The sequence below is a fragment of the Papaver somniferum genome, chromosome 3, assembly GCF_003573695.1.
Source record: "Papaver somniferum cultivar HN1 chromosome 3, ASM357369v1, whole genome shotgun sequence".
NCBI classification, from domain to species: domain Eukaryota; kingdom Viridiplantae; phylum Streptophyta; class Magnoliopsida; order Ranunculales; family Papaveraceae; genus Papaver; species Papaver somniferum.
This window is the reverse complement of record NC_039360.1, coordinates 69832881-69844645: the sequence shown is the minus strand read 5'-3', so window position 1 is coordinate 69844645 and position 11765 is coordinate 69832881. Positions and strand designations below refer to the sequence as shown.

Below are 11765 nucleotides of genomic sequence, written 5' to 3'. Positions count from 1 at the left end.
ACGTCCTCAAGTATGCCGAGAATTTCTCCATGCAGTCTCCCACTAATTCTCCCTTTATGACTTGTAACTGTTGCTGTCGGTTGAGGCGTTGCACCCTATAAATACCTACCTCCATGTTCTCTTTCCTTTGCTCGCCATTTTTCAGAGAAACCAAGTGTTGTTCTTCTTTTTTATTTTCCTCCCACTTTACCGACGCCATTAATTCCGGTGATTCCCTTATCTTCTCCGACTTCGGCTTTGCTGTTTTTGTTGGTGAGGTTTGCGACAGTCGTGATTAGTTCTTCCTTTTGATTCTCTCTTCATCAACGTTCGTATCTTTCCGTTCGCTTTCTGTCATGGCTACTTCTTCTCCCTCAATGACTGAAAAAATGTGTGTGAGTGATACCTTCTCCGAGGGCGATGTTGTTTCTCTTGATTCCCTATTTTGGATTGAGAGTCCTTCCCATCACGATTATCGTGCTATAAATTCCCTTTTTCCTGATGATTCTCCCTCTTTTTCATGTAGGGCTGATAAGAGATTCTCCAAAGACTTGTCTGATGATGAGTTTATTGAACAGTTGAAGGAAGAATTCGGTCTTCAAAACTATGAAGTGATCCTAGTCTCAGGCCAAACGGGTGTGTTGAAGAAGACCGATGTCGATAAGCATGAGCAGTCGTCCGAGGCGGTCATCGTCACTCGTGGGCAGTTGGAACTTGGCCTTCGCTTTCCTCTATACAACCCTGCCAGCCCTTTCTACCATGAGGTATTATCGCAGCTTCGTCCGTATCGGGCCTTGACTCAGTGGAATGGCAACACTTTCTGTCTGATGAATGAGTGGAGAGACCGAGGCGAGGGTCGCGGATCTACGGCCGATTGGTCGACCTATAAGCCTGGAGACGCTCTCGATTACACTTCTGCCTATTTTATCGTGAACTACCGGCGCGGGACAGCTACCAATGGCGACCTTGCTGGTTTTGCTGCTAGCCCTCACCGTCAGAAATCTATGCCCGAGGGTGTTGACAGATTGATGCTAGATGTTGATCCCCTTGGTAAAGGTTCCAACAAGCGTGCTCGCCACACAAATGACCCATACTGGGACCGAGTTCCACTTCTTGTTCGCGGCCAAATTTTGCATGGTAGCTTTCCTCCTCCTCAATTTCCTGCGGAGCCTTATCCCTTCTGGGTAATTAACGATGATAAGGTATGTTGCTTTCTTTCCACTTTCTTTGATTCCTGCTGTATCGGCTTAGTGTATTGATTACTTTCTTGTCGTAGGCTAAGCCTCAGAGCGAGTCTACTAAATCGGCTTCTATTTCCATGAAGAGGAGCGCTGGCACAAGGGTCGAGGAAGACCAGGGGAAGGTAACAAACATATATCTTTTATCCTAAGTACATGTACTTGCCCCTGTTTTTTGCCTTCACGTGTTCTGACGCTGAACCTTATGCAGAAACTCCCTAGGTGCGAGGATGAAGATGTTGGAGGGTCCGATACTGTTGGTGGTGAAGGTTTGGTTCCAAGGAGTAATCCTCCTCGGGGGAAGGTGGCGGCGAAGGGAGTGTTGCTGAAAAGCTCGGACGTTGTGATCGATATCCCCGATCAAGATGATGAGGACGATATATTCGGGGACGATCATCTGTTTGATGAGGATGCTGGTGGTCATAAGGAAGGGGAGGTTCATGTGGAAACTGCTATTGTGACTCCTATCGTGCAACCTGGAGCTCAGGGGCCGACCCAAACATCGCTCCAAAAGCTGCTCCAGAAGGATGTTGGGTCTCCCTCGGGTATTCAGACATCCTTTACCATATCGGGCCCTATGTGTGATTCTCTTGGCGCATTACACTCGGAGGAGTTCGGCTCCTATACTGATGAGCAGATGATTGCTGACGTGCCCATGTATCATGACATTGCTCTGGTCTTTGATAATCTGGTAAGTGGTTTGTTTGATCTCTTCCTTTTGATGTTATCGGGCCTTACTAATCTCGTCTTGGGATGGAATTTGTAGGCGTTGAATGGCTCGAGGTTGGAGGTTGCACTCCGCCGACAAGAGATTAGGAAGTTGGAGGATGCTCTTCAGCCGGAGAGGGAACGATCTCGTGATCTGGAGATCAAACTCACCGATGCACAAGGTATATTTTTTACATAGTTGTGTTGATTGAGTTCTTCGTACCAATGTCCTGAGTCAATTATTGTTCTTCTAGCCGAAATATCTAGTATAGATCTAGACGCTTCTTCGGAGTATAGGCTTATGAAGAGAAAATGGTATATCGAGAAAGATCATGTGGAGAATCTCCGACAACGAATTTCTAATAAGGATGGGAAGATAGACCGACAGGAGGCCTAGATACAGCAACTTCAAGAGGAATTGGACAGATATCGCCTGTTTGAGTATGTCCCCGAGGATATAGATAACTTACGGGCTCGCTTGGGCATGTTTCAAAGACTTTTTGGTGATAAAACGTTACTAGCCGATAATCTGGAGAGTCAAAATGGTTCCCTTAGGCTTCAAAATCGATATCTTCATGAAGATCGGCGATGAATTTTGAGGGAAAAAGTTGTGGCCGAACAGTCCAACCTAGATCTTCTTGAAAGGACCAAGGGTTTCGATAAGTTGTCCAGTGACCTAGAGTGGACCCAAGCCCAGTTATCGATGCTACAATTGTCCTATAATCGTCAGAGGGCCGAGTGGAGCGATCACAAGAAATATTGCCCTTCGAATGAATTCAATGAACAATACTATAATGAGTTAACTTTGAAGATTTCTAAGGCCGAGGATGAGTTGTCCAAGTCCGTGGAGTCGTTAGAATCTGTGTTGTCAACCCTATCAGGTCTCTGGAGTGCATGCTGGGGTGGCCTTAAGACTGAGTTAATTTGTTGTTTTTACTCCGTGTTCTGCTATATTCCGTGTTTAACATGCTCATAATGTTTTGTTGCAGCCGAGCAAGGTCGTGCTAAGGATCTGGAGCGAGATGTGCACAACCTCGGGAAAGAGGTGGAGCAGTGGAAGAAGGATGAAGGCGAGACGAAGGTTAAGTTCCAATCCGCCGAGTCGAGGTCCGAGCAGCTTTCGCAGCAGATTGTGGACGAGAGAAACGCTCATCAGAGCGAGCTTGCTGAGGCGATCAAGGCCGGTGTAAACGAGTACATCGCGCAAAAGCGCCGCGAGGTTGCTCAGAGGAAGGGAGGGGCCGGTGTTGTTCCACCCAGGAGTTGATCACGCCTTTTGTAGTGCTGCGCCACTAATTCGCCCTTTGTTGCGGGTTGTAATTCGTTTGAACACTGTCCCATGCTTCTTTGAACAATTTCTTTAAATGGGGTGCTGCATCGCCAAGCTTGTTTTTCCTTTTCTATTTTCCTTGACGATTTCCGCCTTTTCTATTTTGTTGACAATTATCTTGACAATTTCAGCCTTATCTTGTTGTTTATGTTACGCACCTGCATTTGACGTCACATGTATGGGTTATTAGTGCCTTTTCTGTCGAACACACTCAACAAGGAGGGTCATCGGGCCCGATGACATGTCCCAGCCGAGGTATCTCATCACTATATTTTAGATTCAGTGGAAGGGTTATAGTCGTCCTAGTTCTAGGCCCGATAATCCCGAGTGGTTATCGACCAACCAACTCGGGCAAGTGGTCACGGCCACCTGCGATGGGGGTAACCTTTCAGATGTAATTAGGTTACCTAGCTGAGAAGAAATCGTATCTTAACAACCTTTGGTATCTGGCTTCCAACCACCAGTACCCTTAGGCTACCTCGGCACTTGCACACTGCCACTGCCCCGAGTATCGAATAACCAGTCGACTGTAAGTCACCTCGGAACTTCCACACTGGCTTTGCCCCGATTACGAATGACCATTCGAGTGTAAGTTACCTCGGCACTTCCTCACTGGCTTTGCCCCGAGTACGAATGGCCATTCGAGTGTAAGTCACCTCGGCACTTCCTCACTGGCGTGGCCCCGAGTACGAATGACCATTGGTCGCTCATGTCATATTTCCTACCCCTCGCGGATTTAAAGAAATGAATGACAAGTATGTTTACTTGTTTCCCTCGAACCCCTCATGGGTAATAGAGTTTCAGATGTTGAACGTTCCACGGTTTTAACTCGGGTTTGCCGTCTGGTTTGAGAAACTAAGCTCCCTCGCCAGCTTTAGACACGATTGTGTATGGTCCTCCCCACCTTGCCGCTGGTTTACCGCCTTTTTTGTCACGTTCCCAATCATCTAGATATTTTAACACTAACTGCCCCAGTTGAAACTCTCTTGGTCAAACTCGTTTGTTGTATTCTCGTTGTAATCTCCTTTGGTAATTCTCCATTTTTTGCAACGCGATCTCCCTTGTTTCCTCCAAGTCATCGAGCTTGGACAATATTAGATCTGCCGATATTTTTCGCCTCCAAGCTTCAGTTCTTGTGGTGGGTATCATTACTTCAGTTGGTAGTATCGCTTCGGTTCCATAGGTCAGAATGAAAGGTGATAGCCCTGTTGCTTCCCTTCGAGTGGTTCTATAGGCCCATTAAACATTGTAGAGTTCTTCGCACCAATTACCGTATTCTCCATCTAATTTTTTCTTCATATTGTCGGCGATAGTTTTGTTTGTGATTTCGGCCTTCCCATTACTTTGAGGGTATATGGGGGTAGCCTTGCTTTTTCTGATGTTGTAGGTGTTAAATAGTAGGTCGATGTTTTCTCCCTGGAGTTGTTTTCCATTATCCGAGACGATGGCCGCCGATACTCCGAAATGACATATGATGTACTCCCAAATGAACCTGAAGACGTCCTTGTCATGGATATGTCTCAGTGGTGCCACCTCCACCCATTTAGTGAAGTAATCCGTCGCTACTATTAAGTATTTTCTCTGCCTCGATCCCACATGTAATGGTCCCACGATGTCGATCCCCCACTTTGCGAAGGGACAGGGGCTTACTACCGAGTTTAGAGTTACTGAAGGTGCATGTAACTTCTTACCAAACCGCTGGCATTCTTCGCAAGCTTGCGCCATTTGTTTTGCATCATCGTTCATATACGGCCAGAAGTATCCCATCATTTTCGCTCTCGCTGACAGACTTCGTCCCGAGCTGTGATTTCCGGCTGCTCCATAGTGTAGTTCATTCAAGATTGTCTGGCCTTCTTCCTTACTTAAGCATCTTAAGAGTGGTCCCAGGTATGATTTCCTGTATAGGATTACGTCTCTTAGCTCGTAAGCGGCCAATTTGCTTTTTACTTTGTTGAACTCGGGTCGCCCCTTGGGTAACTCGCCTGTCTCCAAGTACGAATGAATTGGCTTTCTCCAATCTCCGTTCGGATATCTGTCGGCCGTGTTGATAGCCACGTCGACGTTCACCTCGGATATCTCTGATATAGATGGGGCGAGGAGTCTCATGACACGAATACCCCCCACACTTGGGTCTGTGAGCTGGGACGCAATATATGCCAATGCGTCCGAGTGTCGATTATCTTTTCTGCATATGTGGCGAAATTTGATGCTGCGGATCTGGTCGATATAGAATTGGGCGAGCTCCCAGTACTTCTGCAAAATTGGGTCGTGGATGGCGTATTTGCCTGTGATTTGTCGGATCACCAACTGCGAGTCGCAGGGTGTGAATCGCAGCTTCGTACTCGGTGACGTTGTTTGTCGCCTTAAATTCCAATCTAAACGAATGGACCATTTTTCGTCCCTTTGGTGTGGTAAAGACTATCCCAAGTACCGATCCATCTTTGTTCGACGCTCCATCGATGAATACTTCCCAACGTGATGGGCTACTTACTTCGAGTAAGTCGGCCGGGTCTTCTCGATCTTCTTCCATTCCGGGTATGTCCTCGACCTCATCTTCGTCTCTTAGTGGAAAATCTGCCAAGAAATCTACCACTACTTGTGCCTTCACTGATGTCCTCATTTCGTAGAAAATATTGAATTGTTTAATTTGCGCCCCCCATTTGGAGATCCTTCCAGATTGGCCTGCATTGTCCAGTACCACCTCAATAGGTGATTTTGTGAGCACGCGGATCCGATGGGCTTGGAAATACGTTCTTAGCTTCAGGGTGGCGAAAGCTAGCGCTAGAATCATCTGTTCCATCCTTGTATAATTTTTCTCGGTCGGACTTAATGTTTTCCTAATGAAGTAAACAGGATTTTCCTCCCTCCCTTCATTTCGAACTAAGACTGCATTGATAGCATATGAAGTTGCTCCGAGGAATAATGTGAGGACCTCTGAAGGCTCGGGTCTTTGTAATACTGGAAGACTTGCAAGATGTAGCTTAATATTCTGAAACGCCTCCTCACAGGCGCCCGTCCATTTGAATTTCTCTCCCTTTTTAAGAGTGCTAAAGAAATCCTTGCATTTGTCGGACGACCGAGATATGAATCACCCCAATGCTGCTATACTTCCGTTCAGCTTTTGTATGTCTTTTGTTGTGGCTGGTGACGACATCTCGAGGATGGCTCTGACTTTCTCGGGATCTGCTTCTATTCCCTTTGGAGTGATGATATATCCCAAAAAATTGCCCGATGTGACCCAAAAATCGCATTTGGTCGGGTTAACTTTCATTTTAAATTCTCTCATCGTTCGAAAAATTTCCCGCAGGTCTCAGATGTGATTCTTGGCTAGGCGAATTTTTACTAGCATATCGTCGACATAGACCTCAATGGTGTTGTGGATCTGGTCTTCAAACATGTCGCCCACCAACCTCTGATATATGGCGCCTGCGTTCTTCAGCCCAAACGGCATCTTGGTGTAGCAATATAGGCCCCTTGGTGTGAAGAAGGAGGTGTGTTCTTGATCCTCGGGAGCCAGCGGGATCTGGTTATAACCTGCGTATCCGTCCATCAATGTTAGCGCCTCGTTCCCCACTATAGATTCCACCAGTTGATCGATGCTTGGGAGAGGGAAGATGTCTTTCGGACAGGCTTTGTTCAGGTCGCTGAAGTCAATGCATATTCTGACTCCTACGTTTTTCTTTGGTACCACGACCATGTTGGATATCCACTGTGGGTAGTGCGATTTCCTGATTATCCCCGATTCTTGTAACTTCTTTAATTCCTTCTCGACGACCGTGTGTAATTCTGGTGCGATTCGCCTCATCTTTTGTCGGACTGGCTTGAAGCTTGGGTCGATCCTTAGATGGTGATAGCATACCTCCGGATCTATACCCTTCATATTATGCATGTTCCATGCGAATGCGTCCATGTTTTCCTTTAGCACCGCCACGAGCTGGTTTACTGGTTCGTCCGATAGTAAAGACCCGATCCTTACCAGCCTTGGTTCTTCTACAGTTCCCAAATTAATCTCTCGAGTAGGTTCCACGGTCGAGAAGTTTGGTTTTGATTCCTTCACCGGCGCCGTCTCCTTTAATTGCTGTGAAGGCTCGTTTCCTTGTGCTTCGTAAGTCATGACCGCCTGCGAAATAACTCTTTCTAGTTCTTCTGCGACTTTGGCTTCTTTAGCCTTTTTCTTCTCTCCCCTTTGTCGTGCTCGCCGCTCCTCATTTATCTGGGCATCGACCTGCATGCACTGACGGGCTGCCTGTGGATCTCCTACGACCTCAGCTATCCTCTTGTACGTTGGGAATCGTAGCCTTTGATGATAGGCCGATGCCACTCCTTTGATTCCTGGGATCCATGGTCTTCCGATTATAGATTCATAGGGAGAGGCGACATCAACCACGCAAAATGTGGTTAAAGTATCTAGGTAACCACCTCCATCCGATACCCTGATAGTTACTTCGCCCTTCGGGATGGTTACAGTCCCACTAAAACTGTAGATACGATATGTCGATCGGACGAGTATATCATCTGACAACTCCATCCTTTTGAAAGTATCGTAGAAGAGTACTTCGACTGAGCTCCCACTATCTACTAGTATCCTTCTTACCCCCTCATTCCTCAATCAGCAGGGTGATAACCAAGGGATCACTGTGAGCTTGGCCGTTCATCAGGACATCCTGAGCCGAGAAAAAGATGGGTCGCATCATCCAGGGTTCCATCGGCAAAGCTTTTGCTACACTGGAAATTTCCTTCCCATTATGATCTCTCTTGTGGATCCTCAACATGATTCCAGGATTCAGATTGTACGCTTGAGTGGCGGAATGGGAAATAGTGTTGACAAACTGCGTGGATCTGTCGATCCGGACCTGATGAACGGGTGCATCGGGCGCTGCGGTCGTCTGGGCTGGGTGTCGGACGAACTGTCTCAGATAACCATCTCTAATAAGGTGTTGCACGATGTCTTTCACTTCTCGACAGTTATTTGTAGAGTGGCCTCGATATTAATGATAATGACAATATTGTGGGTGATCCTTGGTCTCCTAGAACTGTATCCCTCTTGAAGATGGGTATATGATGTCACTCCTTTTTTCGACCTCTTTGAAGATTTCTTCTAGTGGAGCATTCAAAGGGGTGTATGTCCTCGCTCGTGCCTCGACGTCTTTCCTTTAGCTAACCATTCCTTATTCCCCTTTTCTTGCGTAGGACGGCTCAGTCTCTTCTCGGGCCGACGTTGAACATCTTCCGATGTCGACTCGGGCGCCGCACTAGCCTCTTGCACTCCCCTATCCCTTGATTCTTCCTGAATTTCTTTTAGGGCGATGAAATATTCTTGCATTTTCCTCATTTCTTTCAATGTTTGTGGTTTTTCAGTGAACATGGCTATCTAGATGGGATCCGACCTCCCAAGTGCATTATCGAACCCGAATATCTGCTGGTCGACTGGTACTTTCCCAATTTCTGTACACAAATTTCTCCATCTATCGGTCAATAATCTGAGAGGTTCTCTGAACCGCCGGGCCAAGGTGAATAACCTGTTGACCCTGGGCCGAGGTCTGCTGTTGTGCATGTATGTTTCAAGGAAGGCTTCGACTAGAGTCTCATAACTATCGACTGTTCCTGGTGCGAGGTTGTAGAACCATTTCCTTTCCTCGCCTTCCAAGCTTGCAGGGAAGAACTTGCACATTACCACCTCATGGTTTTTCCATTGTATTAGGGACATTGTGTACATCTTCAAATGCTCAACTGCGTCTCCCGTGCCGTCGAACCTTGATGGGAAGGTGGGGAGCGTGCACTTAGGTGGGAAGGCCCTTAGTTCTAGCTCTTGGGTGAAAGGGGTCCTCTCGACCTCGCTTATAACCTCGGCGAGCTTATATTCTTCGCCGGTTCCTGACAACTTCCTTATCTTTTCCTCTAACTCTCTTAGCTTGGCTTCAGTCGCATTGTCGGACCTTGTGATTCTCTGTTGATTATTCCCCTCGTGCCTTTCGCCGTCTGTCGATGAATCCTCGGGTGGACCGTATCTTCCGATAGGTGGTGTTGGGGGTGGTCCTGATCGACCGGAATTGCTTGGTCCTACTGCAGGTGGTACCTGCCCGATTCGGCCTTGGTGTCCTAATGTCCCTCGTCTAGAAGATCCTCTTGACCTCGACCTTAAGTTCCGTAGCTGATAGTTCTCGAACTCTAGAGCTAGGTTCCTCTGCTGAAGATCCCTTAAAGTCGCCTCTTGCCTTCTTTGGATTTCTAGAATTGCGAGTAGTATTGGATCTTTACTCTCATGGCTAGAGTGACCATTTGGATGGCCTAAATGGGCAGGGGGTGGTGCCGTCATCACAAGTGGTGGAGGTGGTGCTATGGGGGTATCTGAGTCGATGTTGTCGGATCGATTCCGATAGTTTTTTCTCGTCCTAGTTGTACTCGCCTTAGTCGTTCTTGCTCTCGCCCGAGGGCTTCTTGATACTCAGCTTGTCGTCTGATGTTTCGTCTCTGAGCATGCAGGATTAATGCTTCCTCATCATTTTCCGTGTCTGACGCGGTAAGTCCATCTATTTGATCATCCCTCATTTGGGGCGAGGCGATTCGCTCCAGATGCGATGGGTCATCGTTTCATCCCATATCGATCTCCTCGTCCACAGTTGGCATACCCCTTGCAGCAACTCGTGACTCCTCTGGTGGTGGATGCCCGTCACTCCCTCGCCTCGTCCCAGTTACTCCTCCTTGCATACTGTTACTGGAGATCATGTGGTTCCTCAGAGTTCTTCCCATCCTTGACGTGTTATCCATCGGACACAGTGTGTTGTTAGTCCGAGAGTCGTCCCTACCTACGTCAGTGAAAACAGACAACACCTTACTTTGACCTGTTTTTGAAAAGTTTCTATAATACGTACAGTTTTAGAAGAAACAGGTGACTGACACTAAAACTGAGTTTCAAAAGTACGATTCCCCTACTCTACCATGCTGACCTCGCCAATTTGCCCTGTTCAGACTCTAAGTGTCTCCTTTTAGACGGGTATCATGCTACGTCGCTTTCAAAGTTGCACGACGTCGTTTTCAGTACCACGACTCTGCATTACCTACAATTTGTCCTACATTCCCTAGACTCCAAATCATTAACACCTAGTTCTTTGTGGGTAAAAGGTCCAAATTCGTACTTTTATGAGGTCAGCACGCACGACAAAAACTGGACTAAGACTTATGCACTCCCTTGGAACCACAAAGGTATGTCTTCCCTTGATTCCTTGGATTCCTTCACCGGTGACCAATAATCTCGTTGTGCTGTTGTTTTGGCATTTTCCCCAGCCAACATGGAACCTCAAGCAACTTCAACCACACATCAAAGATGTTATTTGGGAGTTTATGGGTATTCCGTTGTTGAACTCGCAATACAAAAACCAAGATCAAAATATGAAGACAAGTACGGAAAATACTATGAAAACGAAGATTAAGACACGAAAACAGACTCGCCTACAAGACTAGTCAATTGTTCGGGATCGACCCAACTGAAAATGTTTGCTAACGACTCGATCTTAACAACGAAAACTTAACTATATCAACAGACTTCAAACCAAACGATAATATACAGACTTTCACCGAGCACAGTTCATCCCATAGCATCAACTAACACGCAAAGTGTTTTTTAGGAGCTTTTGGACCGTCTCCGTCGGCACATGCAGTCAAGGTATTCGGAGAACTTAGACGTTCCCCTTAGTCGGCGCCAGAATGTAGTTGCATAAAACCACACACTACATCCAATGGTATAAAAGACGAGTTAAAACTAAGTCAAGATGTTCAACAAACATAGAAACAAAGATATACGTGGTTCGGTATGATTACCTACGTCCACCGGGTGAAAGGATGAATGTTATTATTTCTTTTCTTTGATTATAAGGCGTTCTCTCCTTCTCCAATGGTGTAACTCTCAAATTCTCCTTCTCAAATGGTGTAACTCTCAAACTCTTCAATGTAGTGTCCTCTTCCTCTCTCTCTTTCTAACCCGCCTCTCTCTCTCGACCTGCCCTTATATTTATAGGCCAAGGTCGACATACAACAGAATTACAATGTTGGTCACATTACATCAATTTAGCTATTTCCTATCGGACCTTCACTGCTCGCCCGACTTTCTGGTTTGACCGATAGTTCTTCACCCGAGGCCGAGTCTTAATCGTCTGGTTAACACGATGTCGCCCTAATTTCTTCTCGTTCCTTTGTTTGACCATCTTCCTTCGTCTGACCGAGTGCTTTCTGGTTGTTCACCCGACCTGTCAGAAGATTAGGGTCACGTCACATCCGACAACTATTGGGCCATCACGTCCGACCCACGTGATACCTCGCTCTTTCCGCCGTTTGGTTCTATTTTGTGCTTCGCCGCTCTTTGTTCTTTGATGTATCACAGCTTAGGATCTTGCCACCTACCCCAGTGGATTATCTACACCATAGAACGTATTTCCTCGTCTCTTCTACAGAATTATATGCTTATAAATGTAAATTAATTACAGTCCCATCATCCCACACTAGAGATTGTTCTA

General features: G+C 46.6%; 1 protein-coding gene across 1 annotated transcript; it reads right to left on the bottom strand.

Annotated features, from left to right (window-relative positions):
* Positions 1–6565: 6565 nt before the first annotated feature.
* LOC113359557 lies at positions 6566–7783 on the bottom strand. Its single transcript, XM_026603169.1, has one exon. It carries the CDS (start codon positions 7781–7783, stop codon positions 6566–6568), a length of 1218 nt encoding a protein of 405 aa, XP_026458954.1.
* Positions 7784–11765: the final 3982 nt, after the last annotated feature.

Coding starts and splice junctions, on each gene's coding strand:
- LOC113359557 (XM_026603169.1), bottom strand. CDS start 7,783: ATGGAGTTGTCAGATGATATACTCGTCCGATCGACATATCGTATCTAC.